Source organism: Salvelinus fontinalis, unplaced genomic scaffold, assembly GCF_029448725.1.
Source record: "Salvelinus fontinalis isolate EN_2023a unplaced genomic scaffold, ASM2944872v1 scaffold_0807, whole genome shotgun sequence".
Taxonomy (NCBI): domain Eukaryota; kingdom Metazoa; phylum Chordata; class Actinopteri; order Salmoniformes; family Salmonidae; genus Salvelinus; species Salvelinus fontinalis.
In genome coordinates this window covers 52501-79032 of record NW_026601016.1, presented here as the reverse complement: position 1 = coordinate 79032, position 26532 = coordinate 52501, and the positions used below count along the sequence as shown (strand labels likewise).

At 44.0% G+C, this 26532-nt stretch overlaps 1 protein-coding gene across 1 annotated transcript in view; it reads right to left on the bottom strand.

Annotated features, from left to right (window-relative positions):
* Nucleotides 1–5189: 5189 nt before the first annotated feature.
* The window catches only part of LOC129847379 (sushi, von Willebrand factor type A, EGF and pentraxin domain-containing protein 1-like), a 38773-nt gene continuing 17430 nt past the window's right edge, over nucleotides 5190–26532 (bottom strand). The window contains exons 2-3 of the mRNA XM_055915154.1: nucleotides 10646–10901; nucleotides 5190–5916 (exon numbers count right to left, since the gene is read on the bottom strand). Of these exons, the coding sequence (XP_055771129.1) occupies nucleotides 5723–5916; nucleotides 10646–10901 (450 nt within the window). The 3' untranslated portion in view covers nucleotides 5190–5722. The remainder of the gene's footprint in view (nucleotides 5917–10645; nucleotides 10902–26532) is intronic.

Below are 26532 nucleotides of genomic sequence, written 5' to 3'. Positions count from 1 at the left end.
AGGCATGGTCTGTATCATGTTGCTCCAGGTTGTTAGTGTTTTTGTGTGAATGGGTCGTACAGGACATATATGTGACTATATACTTAAAGGAAAAAACTCAAATATCTCGAAAACTTCACCAAACCTTTTGGGACTGTATTAACCGTGCAGTACAAAAAATGATCTTCCAAATGTAGTTTATGAGTGGATTTTTCCTGGTAGTCAAAACAGAGAAGCTAACATCAAAACCTGACCTGGGTTCAGATTAGCTATGAAAGACAAATGTATTAGTCAAGAAGGAAATATTTAGTTTAGGTTGGCTCAAATGAATGCAAAGCAGGTCATTTACAAGACAACGTTATTGATGTTTGCCAGAACCTGTCTTTTCAGATGGAGCCAGGGAGGTATCAGAAGTACAGTGGAAAAGTTTCGCATTTCCGTCACTGTATGTCTGGTTCAGGACTCGTCTACAGACTCGTCTAATCCTGCAGCAACAACAAATGTGAATTATTATGTGGATTTTAATTAATGGACATTTTTGTAGGGGTTGATACCTTTTTCGTTAGGGAAAATCAAGTCTGACATTTCAAAGGGGAAATGACAAACTTTAGAAGCCTTTTAAAAACTAAAATACACTACACGATTGCATTTCCTGCTGTGCATTAATCCTCAGCAACAAAAGAGTGATCAAATTAAGATCCTACATCTGTACATCAGTGAACTGAAGCTCATTCTCTCACAGTGATTCTCACTCTACAGATCGTAGCTCTGTCTCCGATCTTTTGTCTTTCTAAGCAACTAACTCGCTGACTTTCTCTGGGACTGGAGTACATCAGTTGAAGTTGAAGCCTGGCGATTCTCTCTCTATGGTTCGAGGCCCTGTCTGTCTCTGGAACCATTCCTCTTTCACCCTGAGATACTGAACACTGTAGCTGTTGTCTGTCTGTTTGACCTGGCTGATACATGACTCAGAGTGAGAGTGTGAGGAGAGAAGAGCTGGAGAGTCTCTGATAATTAATGGAGTGTTAGGGGTTCTCATGCATTCCTCTGGTTTCATACCAAATGCTTTTCCCGATCGTATTTACAGTGTATTACTAGTACTACACACAGGAAACATAACATGGGGTTAGAGGATAGGAGAGGAGGATGAGGAGGGGGAAGAGTGAAACAAAGAAGGATTGCAACATTCATCCTCTTCCCTGGAATTCCCTGTCCTCTTCAGCATATCCAAGACTCCTTTCCTTTTTCTCCTTTTTGAAGTTTTTATTTCGACCGTCGGATTTATGTTCACCTCGAGGCTTCTTCCTCCTGGGATCTGGACCGGCCCATCGGACAAGAGCAAATATTTACCGTGTGAGCTTAGAGGAAATAAATGGCCCCCCATGGAGAGAGACAGAGTCCTGGGTTCACTCCAGCTGGCACGCGTCACACACACACACAAACACAAACACACACACCATCATGGACATAAAAGGGTCTATAGTTATTTAGGGAACACGGACAAGCTAATCACAGACCTATGACTCTTAACTTCTACCTCTTACATCTCTCTCTCTCTCCCTCTCTCTTTCCCATTGTCCATTTGCCCTATTTCACATTTTCTCTCTACCCTCCCTATCTTTTTCCACTTCCGTATACAGTGCCGTCAGAAAGTATTCAGACCCCTTGAATTTTTCCACACCTTATTTCGTTAGTCTCATTCTAAAATTGATGTTAAGTTTTTTAGCAAACTACATACAATATCCCATAATGACAAAGCGAAAACAGGTTTTTAGAAATATTTGCACATTTATTTAAAAAAAACAGAATACATTATTTACATGAACATTCAACTTGATTAGAGTCCACCTGTGTTAAATTCAATTGATTGGACATGACTTGGAAAGGCACACACCTGTCTATATAAGGTCCCACAGTTGGCAGAGCATGTCAACACAAAAAAAGGCTGTGAGGTCGAAGGAATTGTGTCGATGTACAGATCTGGGGAAGGGTAGCCAAACATTTCTGCAGCATTGAAGGTCCCCAAGAACACAGTGGACCCCATCATTCTTAAATGGATGAAGTTTGGAACCACCCAGACTCTTCCTAGAGCTGGCCCCCCGGCCAAACTGAGCAATCGGGGGAGAAGAGCCTTGGTCAGGGAGTTGACCAAGAGCCCGATGGTCACTCTGACAGAGCTCTAGAGTTCCTCTGTGGAGACGGGAGAACCTTCCAGAAGGACAACCATCTCTTTTTTCAGCGGCAGGGACTGGGAGACTAGTCAGGATCGAGGGAAAGATGAACGGAGCAAAGTACAGAGATATCCTTGATGAAAACCTGCTCCAGAGCGCTCAGGACCTGACTGGGGCGGAAGCTCACCTTCCAACAGGACAACGACCCTAAGCACACAGCCAAGACAACACAGGTGTTGCTTCGAGACAAGTCTCTGAATGTCCTTGAGTGTCCCAGCCAGAGCCCCGACTTGAGCCCGATCTAATATCTCTGGAGAGTCCTGAAAATAGCTGTGCAGCGATGCTCCCCATCCAACCTGATTGAACAAGCTTGAGAGGATCTGCAGAGAAGAATGGGAGAAACTTCCCAAATACAGGTGTGTCAAGCTTGTAGTGTCCCAGCCAAGAAGCCTCGATGCTGTAATCGCTGCCAACGGTGCTTCAACAAAGTACTGAGTAAAGGGTTTGAATACTTTCCTGATATTTACGTTTTTTTATTTTCAATACATTTGCAAAAATGTCTAGAAACCTGTTTTTGCTTTGTAATTATGGGGTATTGTGTGTAGACTGATGAGGGGAAAAAACTTTTAATAAATGTTATAATAAGTCTGTAACGTAACAGAATGTGGACAAAATCAAGGGGTCTGAATACTTTCCGAAGGCAGTGTGTCTCCCTCTCTCTCAATTCAATTCAATTCAATTCAATTCAAGGGGCTTTATTGGCATGGGAAACATGTGTTAACATTGCCAAAGCAAGTGAGGTAGACAATACACAAATCTCTCTCTCTCTCCTCCCCCCTCCATCCTCCCTGTCCTCCCAGGCTATGATAGTCCTGCCAGGGTGAGAGGAAGAGAGGAAGAGAAGGAGATGTTATCCTCTCACTGCATCTATCACATTCTCTGGCTTCAGGCTAGACCTGACAACTGTTATTGGTATGGACTAGGAGTACACTCAGTGTCATGTTTTCCCTTTCAGTCATGTGACTTAGTAGCCTGGCCCCAGATATGTTTGTGCTGTCTTGCCAATTGCTATGGTCATGGTCATGATAGCACAAACAGATCTGGGATCAGGATAGATTAGTAATTGACGGGTGGCCAAGGAGGATGGGGACTCTATTGACGCAAAGTAACATAAAGAGGCTTCTTCTATTTTCTGTCTATCTCATCACATTCCAGACATGTTTTATTTTCCTTAGGAGAATAGACAGGACACAGTTAGCTCTACTGTACACACAGCACATACCCAAGATCCTTCCTCAATACTTTAATCAATTCTAGCTAATTCAATCAAACCAATTTGTCAGAGTGAAAAAGTCGCTCTGTGATTCCACATGATTGTCCCTCCTAGGGAAGCGCATACATGCACATGCACGTGCACACACACACACACACGCGCACACGTACACGCACACGCACACGCACACGCACACACACACACATGCACACACACACACACACCGTCTTGTACAGCTAACCTTGTGGGGAAGCACCACACAGTCCCATTCAAAATCCTATTTTCCCTAATCCCTAAACCTAACCCGAAGGCACTGTGTGTCACACAGCGTCTTCCTTCCCTAACCCGTATTCTAACCCTAACTTTAACCCTAACCCTAAAACTAACCCTAGCTTCTAATCCTAAACCTAACCCTAGCTCCTAACCCTAACCTTTAACGTAATTTTAACCCTAACACTAATTCTAATTCTAACCTTAACCCTAAACCCCACCTGGTCCCCACAAGAATAGTAAAACAAGTCCAAACACACACACGCTCAAGGTCAGCTCCTCCCTGTCCAAACTAAAATATTCCTCAGTCCAGTACTTGAAGCTACCGAAGAACCTGACATTCACCCCCATCCACAGTAGTAGGCTTCTAAACACTTACTTCCCATCTCTAGTAGTTCAGAGTCTAAAGTTTAGACAACACTAACCCTGCTAACAGCAGCACAGGCGTTACCCATAACTACCACAACACCTTTCACTAGGCCAAGCCTGGTGGGGTTTCAGAAGCACAAGGTCAATAGGAAATCCTGAGGAAGAGATCTTCCCAACGATGGACGTTATATGGGGCAGAAATGCATGATATAGGTGACTGCTGTTTTTATCTTTCCAAAAAATACAAATACAAATGTTTGTATAACACCTTTATATATAGAACATATAAGTTCTGCCTTGGACATTTTGAGGGTGGTGAGATTAGCCTGCCAATTGGCTAGACAGGCAGAAGAAGAGAGCGACACACAGGAAGCAGTAACCTGCGGTTTAGCCTAGCGTCACACCACAGGAGGTTTGGAGGCAGCTTAATTGGGGAGGACGGGCTCAAGGTGATGACTGGAGCGGAATAAGTGGAATGGTATCAAATACATCAAACACATGGTTTCCAAGTGTTTGACGCCATTTCACTTGCTCCGTTCCAGACATTATGAGCCGTCCTCCCCTCAGCAGCCTCCTGTGTGTCACACAGCGTCTTCCTTCCTCAGATTCTGTCTGTCTGCTTAAACACACACACTGTCTGCTCTCTGGCTCTCTGCAATGAATTAAACAGCCATTAATAAGCAGACTGTCTCTTGTCTCCACAACATCTGATTGTGATTTGGGAGTCGTTCCCGTTGATGACCCTGATGCCCTCAGCACATTTCAGGGCCAGTATTTAAAACATGTCGGCAGCAACAGCACAACGGGGGGAGAGAGAGAGAGCCAGAGTGTGTGAGAGAGAGAGCCAGAGTGTGTGAGAGAGAGAGAGACAGAGAGAGACAGAGAGAGACAGAGAGAGACAGGGAGAGAGAGAGAGAGAAGGAGAGCTAGGCCATCTGAGACCTAATGCACACAAACACACATCACTGTCTGTCACAGACCCCCGCCAGGCCTCTCTACACACGGATAGGTCTAGGATCGATCGATCGACACACACACACACACACACACACACACACACACACACACACACACACACACACACACACACACACACACACACACACACACACACACACACACACACACACACACACGGCTCCAAGGTCAGCTCCTACACCTTGGGGAAATCCTGTATTTGTTGATCAGGATCTCAGCACTGACTGGCTACACAGCCTCCTTAGTGAATCAATGACACTTGGTTATTTGTCCTTTCACTGTGAGCTTACAGGGCACTGTATAGAATACATTTGATTGAATTTGATTGACAGGCATCATGGGGCTAAGTGGTCTGTTTTCAGAGGTGAAATAGTCAGATAGCCCAGGCTGAAACCCTCTGAAATCACACCATTATCTTCACCATCCATCACCACATTCAGTCACTCTCCAAAGACCACAGCGATGTCCTTATTGACAACAGTTCTTGAAACCACTGTGCACAGAACTGGTGCATACACCAAGATGAAACCATTAGACGCATTGTAGAGGGTCCAAGTTATTTTTTAAGTAATTTTATGCTTACATTTTTATTCACGAGGCAACAAGAATAGAGTCGACATGGCTGTCCTTACCATAGATATAAAACTGCTCTATGTCTATGGTCCATACTGGGCACATTCCCCTACATCTGTGACCTACCTGTGCACTCTTGCTGCAGCCCCTTGCCGTAGTGGCCCTTCTCACAGATACAGTCGTACTGGCCCGTGTGGGTGCCACACTTGCAGCTGGCCATGATGTCACAGCAGTCGGAACCTGCCTCGCACAGAGACGAGCAGCGGGATAGGTCCTCCTGGATGTAACTTCCTGTCGGCAGGTCTGAGGGGAGACAAGGGTCGACGCAGAGGTCAAAGGTCACCCGAGGATATTTGTAAATATTTTCATCATTTCATAAACTTCTTGCTTGTCCATAGAAAAGGAGAGAGGAGAGATGGAAAGAAGGGAGAGGTGGAGAAGAGAGGGAATGAGTGGAGGGTTGGATCAACTCACTAAAAGAGGAGCGAGGGGTGATGAGAAAGGAGAGGGAAAGCGAGAGGGGAGAGAGAGGAGATAGAGAGATTTTGTGATATAAGCAAACCAATTAATCAAACCAAAGGCCACTGGAAGAGGTTTAATATACTGGTGGGAAAAAACATTCCTGAGTCATTTTACTGATAACTGTAGTTTACTCCAATCCTGATAACAGAGTAGATTACCGTAAATTGGCCTACTACTGTATAAACACATCTGTGTTGATGAATCCAGTGTAAATGTCATGTACTCTAAGCTAGGGCTAGACATGCTTATCTGCCTCATACATAAATAATGACAAAGGGAGCAGGTTTGGCTGAGCCATTGTTTGTTCTTTCTGAGAAGCAGGAACCAATCAAAGAGCATTGTGGGCCAGATGTTTTTCACACATGGCTGAGGATGGTGTTTGGTCCAGAGGTTGGCAGAGGTAGAGAAACGAGACCTGGGTTCAAATAGCATTTGAATACTTTCAAAAATGTAAACTACACTCGATTGAGCTTGCCTGGTGCAATGGACTCAATGGCTGGAGTGGGAGCTATGGCTGAAACGGGGGCTATGGGGCTGAGGGGCTGATGCTTGAGTTGGGGTTGGCAGCGGCGAGGAGTAGACTTGGAGAGGGAGAGTCAGTAAAACAGACAAACGGCAGGCTTGATAACATGCACTGGCTGCCATGGCTCACACTGGATCCGTCCCAAATTACACCCTAGTCCTATATAGTCCTATGGGCACTGGTCAAAAGTAGTGCACTATAATGGGAATAGGGTGCCATTTGGGATGAATGTCTGACAACCTTATCACTCTCTCTGTCTAACAGGACAGATTTACCACCGTCTAGGCTCTAACATAGGCTGTGTCCCAATGGTACACTATTCCCTTTATTGTGCACTACTTTTGAACAGGGCCCATAGGACTATATACGGAATAGGGTGCCATTTGGGACGCTACATAGATGGCTTCGGTGCTGCATGTTGTTGTTTTATGGACCGATGCAACTGACGTCTGAAAAATGATGACTCCAGCACCGAAGTATTTTACGTACTTTTTTACTCTGATGTTATGTGTTGGCTAGATGTATAGAGCAAACTGTCTGCAAGACGTTGATGGAATTTCGATATATATACAGTGCATTCGGAAAGTATTCAGATCCCTTGACTTTTTCCACATTTTGTTAAGTTACAGCTTTATTCTAAATGGATTCAATAAAAACTAAACCCCATAATGACAATGCAAAAACACGTTTTTAGGGATTTTTGCAAATGTATTAAAAGTAAAAAACAGAAATACCTTATTTACATAAGTATTCAGACCCTTTGCTATGAGACTCGAAATGTATTTATTTATTTATTTTATTTCACATTTATTTAACCAGGTAGGCTAGTTGAGAACGAGTTCTCATTTACAACTGCGACCTGGCCAAGATAAAGCAAAGCAGTGCGACACAAACAACAACAAAGAGTTACACATGGAATAAACAAACATACAGTCAATAACACAATAGAGAAAACGTTATATACAGTGTGTGCAAATGAGGTAAGATAAGGGAGGTAAGGCAATAAATAGGCCATAGTGGTGAAATAATTACAATTTAGCAATTAAACACTGGAGTGATAGATGTGCAGATGATGAATGTGCAAGTAGAAATACTGGGGTGCAAAGGACAACAAAAAAAATAACAGTATGGGGATGAGGTATTTACAGATGGGCTATGTACAGGTGCAGTGATCTGTGAGCTGCTCTGACAGCTGGTGCTTAAAGTTAGTGAGGGAGATATGAGTCTCCAGCTTCAGTGATTTTTGCAATTTGTTCCAGTCATTGGCAGCAGAGAACTGGAAGGAAAGGCGGCCAAAGGGGGAATTGGCTTTGGGGGTGACCAGAGAAAAATACCTGCTGGAGCTACGGGTGGGTGCTGCTATGGTGACCAGTGAGCTGAGATAAGGTGGGGTTTTACCTAGCAAAGACTTATAGATGACCTGGAGCCAGTGGGTTTGGCGACGAATTTGAAGCGAGGGCCAGCCAACGAGAGCATACAGGTCGCAGTGGTAGTTAGTATATGGGGCTTTGGTGACAAAACAGATGGCACTGTGATAGACTGCATCCAATATGCTGAGTAGAGTTTTGGAGGCTATTTTGTAAATGACATCGCCGAAGTCAAGGATCAGCAGGATAGTCAGTTGTACGAGGGTATGTTTGGCAGCATGAGTGAAGGAGGCTTTGTTGCGAAATAGGAAACCGATTCTAGATTTAATTTTGGAATGGAAATTGAGGTGCAGGTGCATCCTGTTTCCATTGATCTTTCTTGAGATGTTTCTACAACTTGATTGGAGTCCACCTGTGGTAAATTCAATTGATTGGACATGATTTGGAAAGACACACACCTGTCTATATAAAGTCCCACAGTTGACAGTGTTGGTCTGTGCAAAAGCCAAGCCGTGAGGTCGAAGGAATTGTCCATAGAGCTCCAAGACAGGAATGTGTCGAGACACAGATCTGGGAAAGGTTACCAAAAAATGTTTGCAGCATTGAAGGTCTCCAAGAACACAGTGGCCTCCATCATTTTTAAATGGAAGAAGTTTGAAAACCCCAAGACTCTTCCTAGAGCTGACCGCCGGGCCAAAATGAGCAATTGGGGTAGAAGGGCCTTGGTCAGGGAGGTGACCAAGAACCCGATGGTCACTCTGACAGAGCTCCAGAGTTCCTCTGTGGAGATAGGTGAACCTTCCAGAAGGACAACCATCTCTGCAGCACTCCACCAATCAGGCATGTATGGTAGAGTGGCCAGACGGAAGCCACTCCTCAGTGGCACATGACAGACCGCTTGGAGTTTGCCGTACGGCAACTAAAAGACTCTCAGACCATGAGAAACAAGATTCTCTGATGAAACCAAGATTGAGCTCTTTAGCCTGAATGCCAAGCATCACGTCTGGAGGGAACCTGGCACCATCCCTACGGTGAAGCATGGTGGTTGCAGCATCATGCTGTGGGGATGTTTTTCAGTGGCAAGGACTGGGAGACTAGTCAGGCTTGAGGGTAAGATGAACGGAGCAAAGTACAGAGAGATCCTTGATGAAAACCTGCTCCAGAGTGTTCAGGACCTCAGACTGGGGTGAAGGTTCACCTTCCATCAGGACAACGACCCTAAGCACACAGCATATACAACGCAGGAGTGGCTTCGGGAAAAGTCTCTGAATGTCCTTGAGTGGCCCAGCCAGAGCCCGGACTTGAACCCGATCGAACATCTCTGGAGAGACCTGAAAATAGTTGTGCAGCGACGCTCTCCATCCAACCTGACAGAGCTTGAGAAGATTTGCAGAGAAGAATGAGAGAAACTCCCCAAATACAGGTATGCCAAGATTGTAGCGTCATACCCAAGAAGAATCAAGTCTGTAACCGCTGCCAAAGGTGCTTCAACAAAGTACTGAGTAAAAGGTCTGAATACTTATGTAAATGTGATTTTTCCTTTTTTTTTTTTTTTATAAATTTGCAAATATTTCTAAAAACCTGTTTTTCGCTTTGCCGTTCTGGGTTATTGTGTGTAGAATGATGAGGGGGGAAACGATTTAATCCATTTTAGAATAAATAATAAATAAATTGAATTTGTCACATACGCTGAATACAACAGGTAGACCTTACAGTGAAATGCTTACTTACAAGCCCTTAACCAACGATGGATGCAGTTTTAAGAAAATACCTAAAAAAAATGATTAAGAAAAAGGTAAGAGATAAGAAAAACAAATAATTAAAGAGCAGCAGTGAATAACAATAGCGGGGTTACATACAGGGGGTACCGGTTCAGAGTCAATGTGTCAATGTGTGGGGGCACCGGTGTCGAGGTAATTGAGGTATTTATGTACATGCAGGTAGGGTTGTTAAAGTGGCTATGCATAGTTAATAACAGAGTAGTAGCAGCGTGGGGGGGGGGGGGGGTGAAAATAGTCTGGGTAGCCATTTGATTACCTGTTCAGGAGTCTTATGGCTTGGGGGTAGAAGCTGTTTAGAAGGCTCTTGGACCTAGACTTGGCGCTCCGGTACCACTTGCCGTGCGGTAGCAGAGAGAACAGTCTATGACTAAGGGGGACTTTGACGATTTTTAGGGCATTCCTCTGACACCGCCTAGTATAGAGGTCCTGGATGGCAGGAAGCTTGACCCCGGTGATGTACTGGTTGTAACGTTACAAAATGTGGAAAAAGTCAAGGGGTCTGAATACTTTCCGAATGCACTTTATATATCTTAGTCACAATGGGCTGCCTGTATGCAAAGTTGAGAAAAACATCTTCCACTCAACCTTCCCACAAATCTCCCATTGACATAGTGCTGTAAAACCTGATTCAAGCCTTCAAGGGTCAGTCTGGGTACCAATCTCTTGTGCTATCATTAAACTCCTTGCCACTCCTTTATGAAAATATATTTGGCATGACACGAGAGTCAAATAAAATTGTATTCGTCATTGTGCTGAATACAACAAGTGTAGACTTGACAAGGAGTGGCAAAGAGTGAAAAGACTGGTACTCAAACTATTCAGTTGCTCATTCACCTCACCTTCATGCAGCGCACGGCGAGCCAGGGCCTCAAACTCGGCGAAGTTGTGTACCAGGTAGCAGTGCTGGTCCTTGGGATGCGACGCCATGTCATTGAGCTCACGGATGTTCCCCTGCCAGATCCCCAAGGTGTAGATCTCCACCCCCTGCTCCCTCAGAGCGGCCGCCACCGGGCGAGGGTCGCCCCCGTTGGAGTAACCGTCTGTTATCAGGAAGATCACCTTGGTGGCGTTGGCCCGCGAGTGACGCAGGATTTGCTGCGGGGGGGGATTGGAATAATTAACACGTGTGAATGAATGGTGGAAGTTGTTGGATCATGATCAGGTGTTGTGAAAACTGTTACTCCATGAATATAGTAAACACATTCATGTGGTTTGAAAGATACCATTCCTCGGGACGCAGACCAACATACCAATATATTTCCAACATCACTGACATCACTGACATCATGATATTAGTTAACTGCACATACACCCCCCCCCCAACACACAGACACAACCCCACAATTCCGTGAGACTTACTCCCCGAAATCAAAATGGACATTGGCAAGTCAAGCAATAGAGAGAAGAGAAGAAAAAAGCAGAAATGACCTCTCCTCTAGTCTGGTAGGTCTGCTGTCAGCTAACCACTAGAACACTAGAACAACCCTACTAAAGCAGCTGCCTCACACCTGGGTTCAAGCACTATTAGAAATCATTTCTAAAACTTTATCTGTGTTTGATGGAGCTTGCTTGGAAAAATGGGACGAATATGATAGTCCCAAAAAGTGTAACCACCACCCATCTGGCTTCTTTAGGCAGGCTAAAGCGAACTTTCAAAGTATTTCAAAGATCCTAAATAATATTTGAAACCCAGGACAGGACTCCCTCAGACACAGGCTCTGGTTCACAGCACTATGTTCAGCTGCAGTTGACAACCAATCCCTGTACAATTAGACAGGACATTAAAGACACAGAGAAACATATTTTTTTTTCCACTGCACAGAAATCCTGGAGAGAAGAATAGAGAGAGCTCTGCTGCTGTGCTATACTGTCTTGTACCCGACATGCAAGGCCAAGCCAGACCAGACTTGCTACAATACTCTATACTTGGTTTGTTTGTTTGTAATGAAATTAATTGGAATTGTATAGATGAGATGAAGAGGAGAGTGACAAGAGGAAGACAAAGACAGTGAAGATACTGTAGGGAAAGAGTGAAGAGAGATTGATGGAGCGATATTACACCCTGACTACACCGCTCGCGTCGTATGCGCGAGCGTTGCAAAATAAATTTAGAAATCTATGTTATTCAATTATTGCGCCCAGACTGCTCGCGCGTGTCAACGAGTGTCTGCGTTGCCAAGGCCTAAAATAGAAGTCAGTTCTAGTTGTGACGCAGATCGCGCTGCAAGTCCTGCCTTTCCCATCTCCTCATTGGTTTATAGAAGCAGATAGGGTGATTGAAAGACAAACTGTGTCGTCGGTCGTCGTGGTAATACTATGAAAGTTTAGATGCCAATCACCATATAAGTTCAAAGAAGAAAAATACTGGAAGGAGGAAAGATGACTAGAAACGATTTGGTTGACAGTTTTATGTGTGGATTAATTGTCGGAATAGAGGACCTTGTGCATTTCAGGTAAAATTACAACTCAATGTTTATATACCAGGACAAATTAGCTAGCAACAGCAAGCTAGCTAAATAGGACAAATTAGCTAGAGAGAGAGAGAGAGAGAGAGAGAGAGAGAGAGAGAGAGAGAGAGAGAGAGAGAGAGAAAGAGAAAGAGAAAGCTAGAGCTCTGTTCTTTATTGTCTAATTGGCTTCAAGCGTCTCCAGCGGGGTAACGTAATTACAGTGGCTGTGAAGCGGGGGAGGGTGGGGGGCGGGTGTAGATAGGGAAAGAAGGAGGGAGGGAAGAAAAGCTTGGCCTCTCTGATCCTCTCCTCAAAGTCACCCTGGTTCTCATCCCAAAATACCAGTCCTGGCTGCTGCCCGCTCCCAGCTGTCAGTGCACCCTGGCAGGCTGCTTAGATATGGTATGGGCCCTCCCTGGATCTCCCCTAGACCTAACCCCTGTCTGCTGTCACCAAACCACAGTGATGTCTTTGCAGCCTGAGGAGGGGGTGGAGTAGGGGTGAGGAGAGTAGAGAGAGACATGACTGAGAGAGAGGTGTGTGTCTTGGGGTGTTTCTCTGTGTTTTATGGGGCGGTTGTTCAAAGGGCTGTGGGGCCGCAGTGGTTCGTGTTACGGTGTGAGATGATGACTGATGGCTGGTGGTGAAGAAGGGGTTGCCACAGCTGAGTGTGTATATATATATAGAGTATATATAGCTACATACACACACTGGTTCCTCTATCGCATATAAAACAATTGTGGGCCTCACTAATTGAAGGATTTGGCAGCTGGTAAAGCGAAACACCTTCTGGCATGATGCCTCTGTGTGTGGTGTGTGTGTGTGTGTGTGTGTGTGTGTGTGTGTGTGTGTGTGTGTGTGTGTGTGTGTGTGTGTGTGTGTGTGTGTGTGTGTGTGTGTGTGTGTGTGTGTGTGTGTGTGTGTGTGTGTGTGTGTGTGTGTTTGTGTGTGTGTGTGTGTGTGTGTGTCTGTGTCTGTGTCTGTGTCTGTGTCTGCTTGTACATCACATGCATTTCCTCAATAATGTACTTGGCAGGTCTTACTGTGTGATACATCCATCATACATCCAGAAAGATAAAAAGCAGCAGTGGAAGGGTGTCTGTATTTGAGTTTAGATATCTGTAAAAGTATAGAGATAGGAGAGAGAGAGAGAGAGAGAGAGAGAGAGGGAGAGGGAGATAGAGAAAGAGAGAGAGCGAGAGAGATGGGAGAGAGAGATGGGAGAGAGAGAGAGAGAGAGAGAGAGAGAGAGAGAGAGAGAGAGAGAGCTAGGAGAGAGCTAAGAGAGAAAGAGAGAGAATGAGAGAGCTAGGAGAGAGCTGAGAGAGAGAATGAGAGAGAGAGAGCAAGAGAGAGAGAGAGAGCTAGGAGAGAGCTAAGAGAGAGAAAGAGAGAGATGAGAGAGAGAGAGCTAGGAGAGAGCTGAGAGAGAGAGAGAGAGAGAGAGAGAGAGGAGTCCAAAGAGTCCAAAGAGTTTAAGGAAACTTTGCCGCTGTGCGTTCCAAGACGCCTCACACACGTTGGCAAGAGAGCAGAGAAGAGATGAGTGCTCCATATGTGCGGAGCTGCTGGGGGAGATATTCACACACACACACACACACACACACACACACACACACACACACACACACACACACACACACACACACACACACACACACACACACACACACACACACACACACACACACACACTGTCATTGAAGAAGGGATGGAAGAGGTGGGAATAGCAACTACAGTTGTGCATCTGAACAGATGCTGCGTTGCCTTAAGTGGGGCACATTGTTTGGGATATGACAAGGGCCAGATGCCAGACTACAGAAGATATTGCCAAGAGCTTCTACCACCTTATGGGGCCATCATGGTGACAATGTCCTCAAGCCATTCATGCAATCAAACGGGATCTATGTGAATGAATATCAAATAAGACCCCCTCTCTCCCTCTCCCTCGGCAGTCCACTGTCTTTGATCAAGGCTCAGACACACCTGTCTCTGTATGAGCTGTGGGTAATCCCAGCTGTATGGCTGCTCCTGTACCTGTGGCCATATGCTTACAAGTTACAGTTCCAGTCAAAAGTTTGGACACACCTACTCATTCGAGGGTTGTTCTTAATTTTGACTATTTTCTACATTGTAGAATAACAGTGAAGACATCAACACTATAAAAAAAGAATCAGGTAGTAACCAAAAAAAGTGTTAATATTTTAGAGTTTAGATTCTTCAACCAGCTTCACCTGGAATGCTTTTCCAACAGTCTTGAGGGAATTCCCACATATGCTGAGCACTTGTTGGCTGCTTTTCCTTCACTTCACAACTCCTCCCAAACCATCTCAATTGGGTTGAGGTCGGGTGATTGTGGAGGCCAGGTCATCTGATGTAGCATTCCATCACACTCCTTCTTGGTCAAATAGCCCTTACACAGCCTGGAGGTTCGGTCATTGTCCTGTTGAAAAACAAATGATAGTCCCACTAAGTGCAAAGCAGATGGGATGGCGTATCACTGCAGTATTCTGTGGTAGCCATGATAGTTAAGTGTGCCTTGAATTCTAAATGAATCACTGACAGTGTCACCATCAAAGGACCCCCACACCATCCCACCTCCTCCATACTTCACGGTGGGAACCACACATGCGAAGATCATCCGTTCACCTACTCTGCGTCTCACAAAGACACGTTGGTTGGAAAACATCTCAGAAATCACAAAAATCGCAAATTTGGACTCTTCAGACCAAAGGACAGAGTTCCACCGGCCTACTGTCCATTGCTTGTGTTTCTTGGCCCAAGCAAGTATCTTCTTCTTGTTGGTGTCCTTTAGTAGTGGTTTCTTTGCAGCAACTTGACCATGAAGGCCTGATTCACGCAGTCTTCTCTGAACAGTTGATGTTGAGATGTGTCTGTTATTTGAACTCTGTGAAGCATTTATTTGGGCTGCAATCTGAGGTGCAGTTAACTCTAATGAACTTATCCTCTGCAGCAGAGGTAAATCTTCCTTTCCTGTGGCGGTCCTCATGAGAGCCAGTTTCAAGATTGCCCTTAATGGTTTTTGCAACTGCACTTGAAGAAACTTTGAAGTTCTTGAAATTTTGTCGATTGACTGACCTTCATGTCTTAAAGTAATGATGGACTAAAATTCCACAAATTAACGTTTAACAAGGCACGCCTGTTAATTGAAATATATTCCAGGTGACTACCTCATGAAGCTGGTTGAGAGAATGCCAATAGTGTGCAAAGCGGTCATCAAGGCAAAGGGTGGCTACTTTGAAGAATCTCAAATATAAAGTATATTTTTATTTCTTTAACACTTTTTTTGGTTACTACATGATTCCATATGTGTTATTTCATAGTTTTGATGTCTTCACTATTATTCTACAATGTAGAAAATAGTAAAAAATAAAGAAAAACCCTGAAATGCTTAGGTGTGTCCAAACTTTTGACTTGAACTGTACTTCCAAGTAGTGTTGAGATGCACCCAGGGAAGTAACAATGTCTGCCCGATGCAGGCTGGGATTTTTGCTGTCAGCACACCTGATAAAGGTGATGAATGAAGATTCTATTCGGTTCACTGAGGTAAAATGGTGGACGGGTCACCTGGGTAAAATGGAGGACGGGTCACTGAGGTAAAATGGAGGACAGGTCACTGAGAGAGAAGGGGGAAAGTATGAGGTCTTCCTGTCATTCTGCCATGCCTTCCTGTCATTCTGATATGCCTTCCTGTCATTCTGATATGCCTTCCTGTCATTCTGATATGCCTTCCTGTCATTCTGATATGCCTTCCTGTCATTCTGATATACCTTCCTGTCATTCTGATATGCCTTCCTGTCATTCTGCCATGCCTTCCTATCATTCTGTTATGCCTTGCTGTCATTCTGATATGCCTTCCTGTCATTCTGATATGCCTTCCTGTCATTCTGCCATGCCTTCCTGTCATTCTGCCATGCCTTCCTGTCATTCTGATATGCCTTCCTGTCATTCTGCCATGCCTTCCTGTCATTATGCTATGCCTTCCTGTCATTCTGCTATGCCTTCCTGTCATTCTGATATGCCTTCCTATCATTCTGTTATGCCCTCCTGTCATTCTGCTATGCTTTCCTGTCATTCTGCTATGCTTTCCTGTCATTCTGCTATGCCTTCCTGTCATTCTGCTATGCCTTCCTGTCATTCTGCTATGCCTTCCTGTCATTCTGCTATGCCTTCCTGTCATTCTGTTATGCCTCTTTTTCTTCCTCCAGAATCTTTCTTTTATTCCAGAGTGGATAAATACAAACCAAATGCGAACGGAAAACAATAGCCCCCCCCCCCCCCCCCCCCCCCCCCCCCCCTCGGTCGGAAGTTGAGAGTGCTTGTTTTGACATGGTATCTGTTCTTGGCAAAAACAACAACAACCCAGAGCCAAGTTAAAGGACAAAAACACATAACACAAAACACTACACCCCCCCGAACAGACACTAGTAGACTCAACTTTGCCACCATTGAGCAATATCTTAGAGGTGTACATACTTTATATATGGGTCAGTTTCAGCAAAGTTTTGACAAAGTCGATTCTCTAAGATGACATCTGATCTTTATCCCGCCCAAACATGTTTTCAAATGGTAGACATGACAGCTTCCTCTCTCTGTCTCAACACATACTAGGAAGGGGAATGGTTTTGATTCCGTTGTCTAATAAAGGCTTTACATTCTTAAGAATTTCACCAAACTCTATATTTGTTTCATTATATCTCGATAGGGAAGCACAAAATCCAACACTAGAACACAATCCTGTTCATAGACTTATTCATTTCCATTCATACATTGTTTCTCTGATGACCTACCTACACTCCCACAATGGGCAGTCTCTCCTTAGGCATCTGCCGAACCACCAGCTATATTCTGCTAATAACCTCCATATTTGTGGTGCCCTCATTTTAAAAACTTTCCAAACTCAATTACAACAAAACCTCCTTAAACACAGGAATGACAGAGTAGCATAACTCTGTTTAGTATAACTCCATTCCAGTGACAGTTATAGACACAAGAGCTGTGTTCGAATACCCATACTAACATACTGTATACTACATACTTAATGAGTATATACTAGATACTATATACTATCAGTTCATTTTAGTAAACTGTAAACAAACGGTATCCTTTCAGTTGACGTACAAGCGCTTTGCCTGTCTACCGGAAGTTGATGCTGTTGCTATGCAACCTCTTGCTAATTTGTTAGCATAACAAATAACTAGCTAGACATGTTACGACTTCGGGTGTGTTATTAAATTCAATCTGGAGTGCCAGAGTGCGCTCTGGGCGTTTATAAATTCAGATCATTGTTAGATTGTCTGTTTGTAAATTCAGAGCGTTTCGCTCTCGGAGGTTCAGAGCTACACTGGACGCTCTGACCGAGGAGTAGGGTTGATCCAACGTTCTGACCGAGGAGTAGGGTTGATCCAACGTTCTGACCGAGGAGTAGGGTTGATCCAACGTTCTGACCGAGGAGTAGGGTTGATCCAACGTTCTGACCGAGGAGTAGGGTTGATCCAACGTTCTGACCGAGGAGTAGGGTTGATCCAACGTTCTGACCGAGGAGTAGGGTTGATCCAACGTTCTGACCGAGGAGTAGGGTTGATCCAACGTTCTGACCGAGGAGTAGGGTTGATCCAACGTTCTGACCGAGGAGTAGGGTTGATCCAACGTTCTGACCGAGGAGTAGGGTTGATCCAACGTTCTGACCGAGGAGTAGGGTTGATCCAACGTTCTGACCGAGGAGTAGGGTTGATCCAACGTTCTGACCTCAGAACAGCAGTCAAGCACCCAAGCTAACTGGCTAACTTGCTAGCTACTTCTAGACACAAATGAGAGAAAACCTCACTCTGACCATTTTACTTACCCTAGCAGAGCTGGTTAGGTTGTTTTCATGTTATTCAGAGCATTGGTGACTGTAACTGTACTACTGGCAACAATTTAATTATGCTTTTTTGCCGACTTTAACTGACACCGGCCATATTCAACTGGCGTTGAGCGTTAGTATGTTCATCAGTTATTCTGCGCTCTGGCACAGGTACACTCAGACGAGAGTGCTGTGAAATCGGAGTAGAAGGCCAATTTACCAACGCAGCCGAATGTCAATTGAGAACACACAACGACTATACCACTGAGGTAAACTAAGAACAGGAATTATCAAGTCAATAAACTTTGGGTAGTTAGTTAGATAGCATATAGTTAATATACTGGCAAGATCGATGTATTAGTAGCCAACTAACGTTAGGTAGCTAGCTAACATACCAGTACATACTGCTGTAATGCTATGCTATGTGGTTCATAAGGATAGCGTAGCAAACAAATAGTCAGCCAACAGAACGTGTAAGGTAACGTATTTGAAAGTCATTATTTTATTACATCGCTCAAAATGTTCTTAACATTTGTCATAATTGGTTAAAGCAATACATTTGTATCTGTTCTCGTTGGACTTCGGCTGCATATTTTCTGCCATTTTCTTCAAATCTGAAAATGTGAAGCCACGCCCATTTCCTCAAGAATCGCATTATGGGCCCTAAAAGCACAGAAATAGTGTCTGCTGCTAGTATACTTATTTTGGCGAATGTAGTACGACATGCGGGAACGTTTGGCATACTACTGTAACTATAGCCATACTATGATCAATATGCATACTTTATACTCAATTTACGTCACAAATAGTACAGTTAGTGTGGTTAGTATGAGTATATGAACACAGCTGAGGTGAAAAGGGGCCAACAACTCAAAGAGTTTGTCTGTGTGCGAAAAGGCAGCATATTAACTCTATAGTGCACTACTTTTGACCAGTAGTGCACTATAAACCTATAGGGAATCTCAGAATCTGGTGTCAAATAGGTCAAAATGAATTGCAGTATATAAGGACTAGGGGGCCATTTGGGGTGTAACCCTTGTCAGTCTGATGCTACACAGAGACACATAGTGAAAAGCAAAGCCCGTTCTAATTGAATAAGCAAACCCCTATGGAGTCCTATTTTTATTAGAGATCTGTACGTCACCACTACTTTAGTAACTGTTCAGTCTAGCAACAGTAAGAGATAGACACTCACTCACGTAATTGCCAGAGACAGTGGAGCGAAGTAAAGGGCTCCTGTGTTACAAGCTTTGCTAGTTCCTGTCATAACAACCATCAATCAAACTAACACAAGAGGAAAGATGAGAGATGGGGGGGTGTGTGTGTGTGTGTGTGTGTGTGTGTGTGTGTGTGTGTGTGTGTGTGTGTGTGTGTGTGTGTGTGTGTGTGTGTGTGTGTGTGTGTGTGTGTGTGTGTGTGTGTGTGTGTGTGTGTGTGTGTGTGTGTGTGTGTGTGTGTGCAAAATTCCACACTGTGTTGCTGAACTACAAAGCTATCTCCCATGGTCACAAATTAAACCCATTCAATTCAATTTGCTGCTAGTACATTGGCAGAACGCATTGGGGGGGGGGAATGATACATTTAATATGTCACTGTGTTCCAATCATAATGCATATACTGGAATTAGACATTTAGAAGTCAGCATGTTCCCATCAAATGTGACAACCCATGTAATTGGACAGGGAGGATGATTGAGGGGGGAGGTGATTCAACATGGACGGGGAGAGAGAAAAGGAACGAGAGAGAGAGAGAGGCAACAAGCAAGCTAGACAGACAGATCTAGACAGTGTGAGTGAGTGAGTGAGTGAGTGAGTGAGTGAGTGAGTGAGTGAGTGAGTGAGTGAGTGAGTGAGTGAGTCAGTGAGTGAGTGAGTGAGTGAGTGAGTGAGTGAGTGAGTGAGTGAGTGAGTGAGTGAGTGAGTGAGTATCCCTTCCCCTGTAGTGTGGTCTCAATCAACTCCAGATGGGGTGGATTGACCTGGCGAGAGCTGTCCGTGCTGGCATTCGCCTCCAGCCAAAAACCCCAGCGAGCCCAAGCCCCACTTCCCAAAGACAACAGAGAGGGAAGCACTGCAGACAGATAAGGTCTCTGTAACAGACCTGACAGATCATGACTGAGTCTTTAGGATCCACTGGGATCTCCTGTACTAGCTGTGGACCAGTCCACTGAGTTAGGCCTACAGTAATCTCTCTCTCTGTCCTCTCTCTATCAAATACAAGTTCAGATTGCTTTATTGGCATGAAATACAGTTAGATATTGCCAAAGCAATATAGTGGTACAGCATTTCAGTAAATACAGAACAATGCAATGAGGATAATGAAATGTACATGGATGATGGTTACACTATGAATTACTTAGAGGTTATATACAATGGAAATACTTCAGAGAATGAATGTTAATGGGATGTTACTCGGCCTATGGCAATATCCATATCTAGCAGTAATATTTGCGGTTTCTCCCTCACTCAGACTAATTCCCAGCTTTATGTCATTAGTAAATGCACAGAAGTTGTGAATTGATTGAGATATTTTCTTGAAAAAATATTATCTTATTTGGGAGTATTTCTCATAGTAGAGGAAAAAGTGCATCTCTGTCTCTACTTCCCCAGTGACCACACAGACACTCCTCTTTGGGTAGCCATGTCTTTTTGTGTCTCCCTTTTTCTATAGCCAGTTGGTGGTCGCTGAGCCTGTATTTGGTCAGGATCTGTCTCTGTTTTGTATTTCGGACAGAGTAGAGATATTCTGCAAATTTGTTTTCTCTTTTGAGGACCAAATAGCAATTTAGTTTATTCCGTGTTTTTGTTGAATTTTCCCAATTGGTCAAATGGAGGTTTTAATTGCTGTAACGATCTGTTTTCCCTGTGTGTTTGGATAATAGGGTTGTTAAGTATTTTTAAAAGCTGTCATAGGGGACTCTTTTCAGTGTTCAGTCCTTGGGTTTCCAGTGCTTTGAATTGTAAGGATGTTTTGAGGCTTAATTTCAAATGGTGTCAAAATGTTAGTGTCCTTTTCTTTATTTTTACAATTAAAGGGAATCTTCCGAGTTCCGCTCTGCATGCATTATTTGGTACTTTCTTTTTGAGATTTAGGATAATTCTGCAGAATTCTGGATGTAGATTTTCTATTGGGTTTTTCGCCCATTGTTTATAAACGTAATTACAAGTTGGACCCCAAACTTCGCTTCCATATGGTGCAACGGGTAAAATTACACTATTTAATATTTTGCACCCGATTTGGACAGGAATATTTATTTTGGAGAATTTTCTTTTTATGGAATAAAATCATTTGTAAGCTTTTTTTTGTGCATTCACTGCCAGACGCCAGAAGCGCTGATTTTTAGTTCCAGGTAGTTGTACCATTGGGCATGTTCAACCATGGAATTTCCTCATTTGAAGGACTGTTAGGACTTTGGTTTTCTAAAAGTTGATGTTGATTGCCCAGTTGATGCTGTACTCCCAAAGAAATGTAGGTTGTCCCTGTAGACCTTGCTCCGTTGGTGACAGTAGGACAAGGTCATCTGTGGAGAGCAGGGATCTGACCTCTTCATCTTTGAGGTTGAGTCCAGGGGTTGCAGATTGGTCAAACAACACTGATAGTTTGTTGATGTAGAGTTGAACAGGGTTTGGACTTAAACTGCACTCTTGTCTCACCCCTCGCCCTTGTGCAAAAAACTCTGTTCTTTTACTGTTCAGTTTAATACTACATGTGTTGTTCGTGTAAATAGATTTTATGATGTCGTATACTTTACCCACAACGCTGCTTTGTAGGGTTTTGTAATATAATCCATCATGCCATGTAGAATCAAAAGCATTCTGAAAATCAACAAAACATGCAAATACTTTTCCTCTGCTTTTCTGATGCACATGCTGGTTTATTAGTGGATATAATGGGTGTATGTGGTCTGTTGTTCTGTCTTTGGGTAGACAGCAAACTATTTTTTTGCTGAGAGCGTAATATTGTGTTAGGAAAGTCTGTATTTGGCCATTGAGAATAGAGCAGAACAGTTTCCCTATGTTACTGGTAACACATATTCCTCTATAGTTATCAGGGTCTAATTTGTCACCTTTTTAATATATAGGGGAGTACTGTGTTTAAGCATTTCATTCCTGAGGCTGTCAGGGCTCCATGCCTCCAGCTTTAAGGCTTTGTATTTTTTTCAAAAGTTCAGCCTGTGTCACTTGGTAGGCAATTGGGTTCTGGTTGTTTTTATTGTATGTTCTAGGAGAGCTGAGTTTTTCTTGGATATTTTTGTGGTTTAAAGTAAGACCTTCTTGATGGTATTATTCCATAGAGGCACTCTCCCTCTCCCTCTCTCTCTGTTTTTCCCCAGTCTCTCTTGCTCTCTCATCTATCTCTGTCTTTCCCACTAGTCTCTCTCTCTCTCTCTCTCTCTCTCTCTCTCTCTCTCTCTCTCTCTCTCCCTCTCCCTCTCCCTCTCCCTCTCCCTCTCCCTCTCCCTCTCCCTCTCCCTCTCTCTCTCTCTCTCTGTCTCTCTTGCCCCCTCTCCATAGACAGAGTGGCTCACTCCTTGGTTTCTCTTGGCACATGGCTGTCTGCTGAGATCTTCAGATAAATCCGGATTTACAGGGATTTTCGATTTTGTAATACAGATTAATTGATGAGGGAATATCAAGTTATCGATTGTTCTGTTTTCATTGGCCGTCACCACGAGTATTGTTTGATACGGGATTACTGCGATTACATTGATTTATGAACAATAATATTATAGCTCTTACAATATACACTGAATACACATGAATAATATATATGTATAAACGTTGGATGACAATGCTACAGTGTTCTACAGATCCTTGTTCTCTTTTCCCCCTGCAGCAACTTTCTGCAGAAAAATGATTCATAAAAATACAAAAGAATACCGATACGTGGTTGCTAGGTAACAACCGCTTTACATGTTTTGATATCAGAAATCCAAGCTGATTATAATTGTGTGCTTTAGCTTTCCTTCCAAAGATTGTGGGTTTTGGGGCGATTCTCCTGGGATTCGTATCAGGCCAAAATGCTACATTATGAACCTGCTCTGAATATAACTTACACTCGCTCGCGCACACATTTTTTGTTACTTGAGCTTTGCCCGGAACAAATTTGTTGAGGCTCAACTCCAAACCGCCAAAGAAATTACTGTCAGTGACTGAACCCTTGCTCAGACCTGAACAACATAAAATCTAACCACAATAAAAAACAGTGCAGAAAAAAATGACCTTGTAGAAGCTAATCCAAGGCAACCTCACAGAGACATACAATAGATCCTGTCAGACACTTTACTCCAAATCCACACTGTTGTTGTTCAACTTGTAACCACACCTGTCTTTCACAATGTTATTTGTCACACATATAAGAGCTGTACTTTGTACCCAGACTTGGAACAAGTCCCCTCTGGGCGCAGGTATAGGGAACCCCTTGTCAGGAAAAACACAACTAGACAATCATTTGTACCAGGTGTGATATCCCTCCTAAATAGCTCGGGCTAATGTTCTCATCCACCCAGTAAGGCCAGCAGGCTAATGTTCTCATCGACTCAGTAAGGCCAGCAGGCTAATGTTCTCATCTACCCAGTAAGGCCAGCAGGCTAATGTTCTCATCCACCCAGTAAGATCAGCAGGCTAATGTTCTCATCCACCCAGTAAGGCCAGCAGGCTAATGTTCTCATCGACCCAGTAAGGCCAGCAGGCTAATATTCTCATCGACCCAGTAAGGCCAGCATGCTAATGTTCTCATCGACCCAGTAAGATCAGCAGGCTAATGTTCTCATCGACCCAGTAAGGCCAGCATGCTAATGTTCTCATCGACCCAGTAAGATCAGCAGGCTAATGTTCTCATCCACCCAGTAAGGCCAGCAGGCTAATGTTCTCATCCACTCAGTAAGGCCAGCAGGCTAATGTTCCTATTGACCCAGTAAGGCCAGCAGGCTAATGTTCTCATCGACTCAGTAAGGCCAGCAGGCTAATGTTCTCATCCACCCAGTAAGGCCAGCAGGCTAATGTTCCTATCCACCCAGTAAGGCCAGCAGTCTCTTTTTATTGGTATGTAACTGTTATGAAAGTTGTATTGTCAATTTGTTTTGTATTTAAACGCCACTTTAACGTGTACATGACACTGCAACAACATGTCCCCATGGGGACAATAAAGTCATTAAAGTAAAGTACACGGCTCTGGACCCATATCAACTAAGGCTCTTAGAGTAGGAATGCTGATCTAGGATCAGATCCCCCCCTGCCCATGTAATCTTATTCATTATGAGAAAAAAATGCTAAACTGATCCTATATCAACACTCCTACTCTGAGACGCTTCATGAATACAGGCCCTGATTCAGGGATGGGTAACATTGATCCAGTCACTCATTGAGCAATCAATCATCAATCATCAATTCATGATCAATAAAACATGGATCAATGAAACATCAGGTAGAAATCAAATTCCATTCAATACAATAAATGTTATTCATCAGGTGCAATTATTAATACTGCAGCCCCTGAGGGCCATATGTGCCCATCCTCTCTCTCTCTCTCACACACACACAAACAAACACACACACACACACACACACACACACACACACACAGACAGAATGGCTAGCCTACAGGCTATGAAGGCTGCTGACAGTTGGTTCCCTTTCTCAGTCCACACTTCTCTTACACTATCACCCGCATTTCAGTGCTTCAGTCTCCCAAACCTCTCTTATCTCTTATTAGAGGCTCACTCCTTCCTTATCCCGGGACACACACACACCCACATGCTTGCAGGCACGCACACACACACACACACACACACACACGCACGCACACACACACACACACACACACACACACACACACACACACACACACACACACACACACACACACACACACACACACACACACACACACACACACACACACACACACACACACACACACACTGCCACAAGGCTGGTGTCAGTAGCACCTATCTCGGAGATTTGGCCAGCTTTGAACGTTGGAGGGGGAGTTGTGTTGGAAAAGTATTTTAAGTGAATGGCCTGGTAGCTGGTTGTACATCCCTCGTATGGCACTGGTGGTGGGGAGGCCTTGGCTAACGTACACACACACACACACACACATCAAGTAGCGTTTGAACATGTTCACCACAGACTCCCCACCTCGAAGAGTTGATTTTATGGAATACATCATGAACCGTTTCTACAGTATTTTTTGCTGCAACCATTAAAAAGAAAACCCGGCCCCAGGGGGGAAATACACAATATATACATAAGTATGTGGACACCCCTTCAAATGAGTGGATTCAGCTATTTCAGCCACACCCATTGCTGACAGGTGTATAAAATCGAGCACACCGCCATGCAATCTCCATAGAGAAACATTGGCAGTAGAATGGCCTTACTGCTAGAGCTGCCCCAGTCAACTGTAAGTGCTGTTATTGTGAAGTGGAAATGTCTAGGACCAACAAAAGCTCACAGAACGGGATCACTGAGTGCTGAAGCATGTAGTGCATAAGAATGGTCTGTCCTTGGTTGGAACACAATAACTATTCGTTGGGAGCTTCATGAAATGGGTTTCCATGTCCGAGCAGCCGCACACAAGCCTAAGATCACCATGCGCAATGCCAAGACAAGATCTAAAGGAGGTTTTGAGACGTGAGGAGAAGTGATGAAGGCTGTGGTTGGAGTCAGAGTGACTGGGGAGATTGTAGCTGTGTTGATAAATAGATGCAGTCGGTCAGTGCTCGGTACACAGTTACAGACTCCAGCAAAGTGTATCTCTCAGCAAGACGTCCTAGCAAACAGGCTGAGTGCCTGCTTGGAGCCTGGATTCAGGGTGCATTAATCATTAAGCATCTCAGTGTGGGAGTGCTGATCTAGAATCAGTTTAGCATTTTAGATCATAATGAATAAGATTACATGTACAGAGGGTGACCTGATCCTAGATCAGCACTCCTACTCTGAGAAGCTTTCTGAATACATGCCCTGGTGTATTCAGAGATGTAGAGGAGAGGATTGCAGTGAAGAGACAGGAATATGTTATTTCCCTATACCACTAGGCCTAAGATCATGAGGGATCTTTGTGCATTTTCACAACAGGTTGATTGTGTTTACACACACACACACACACACACACACACACACACACACACACACACACACACACACACACACACACACACACACACACACACACACACACACACACACACACACACACACACACACACACACAGAGAGAGAATGGGGAGCCCTTTGAAAGATAAACAACATATTACATTCTTGGAGAGCTTTAGAACTCCCGTGGGTCCTGCACCGTGGGGACCCATAGCACCAGCTGCCATGTGGACCAACGTCCATTGAACTCAGCTGACCCTGCAGAGGGGGTGTGTATGTCAGACATATCTGACACGTCTTTCAACAGTTTC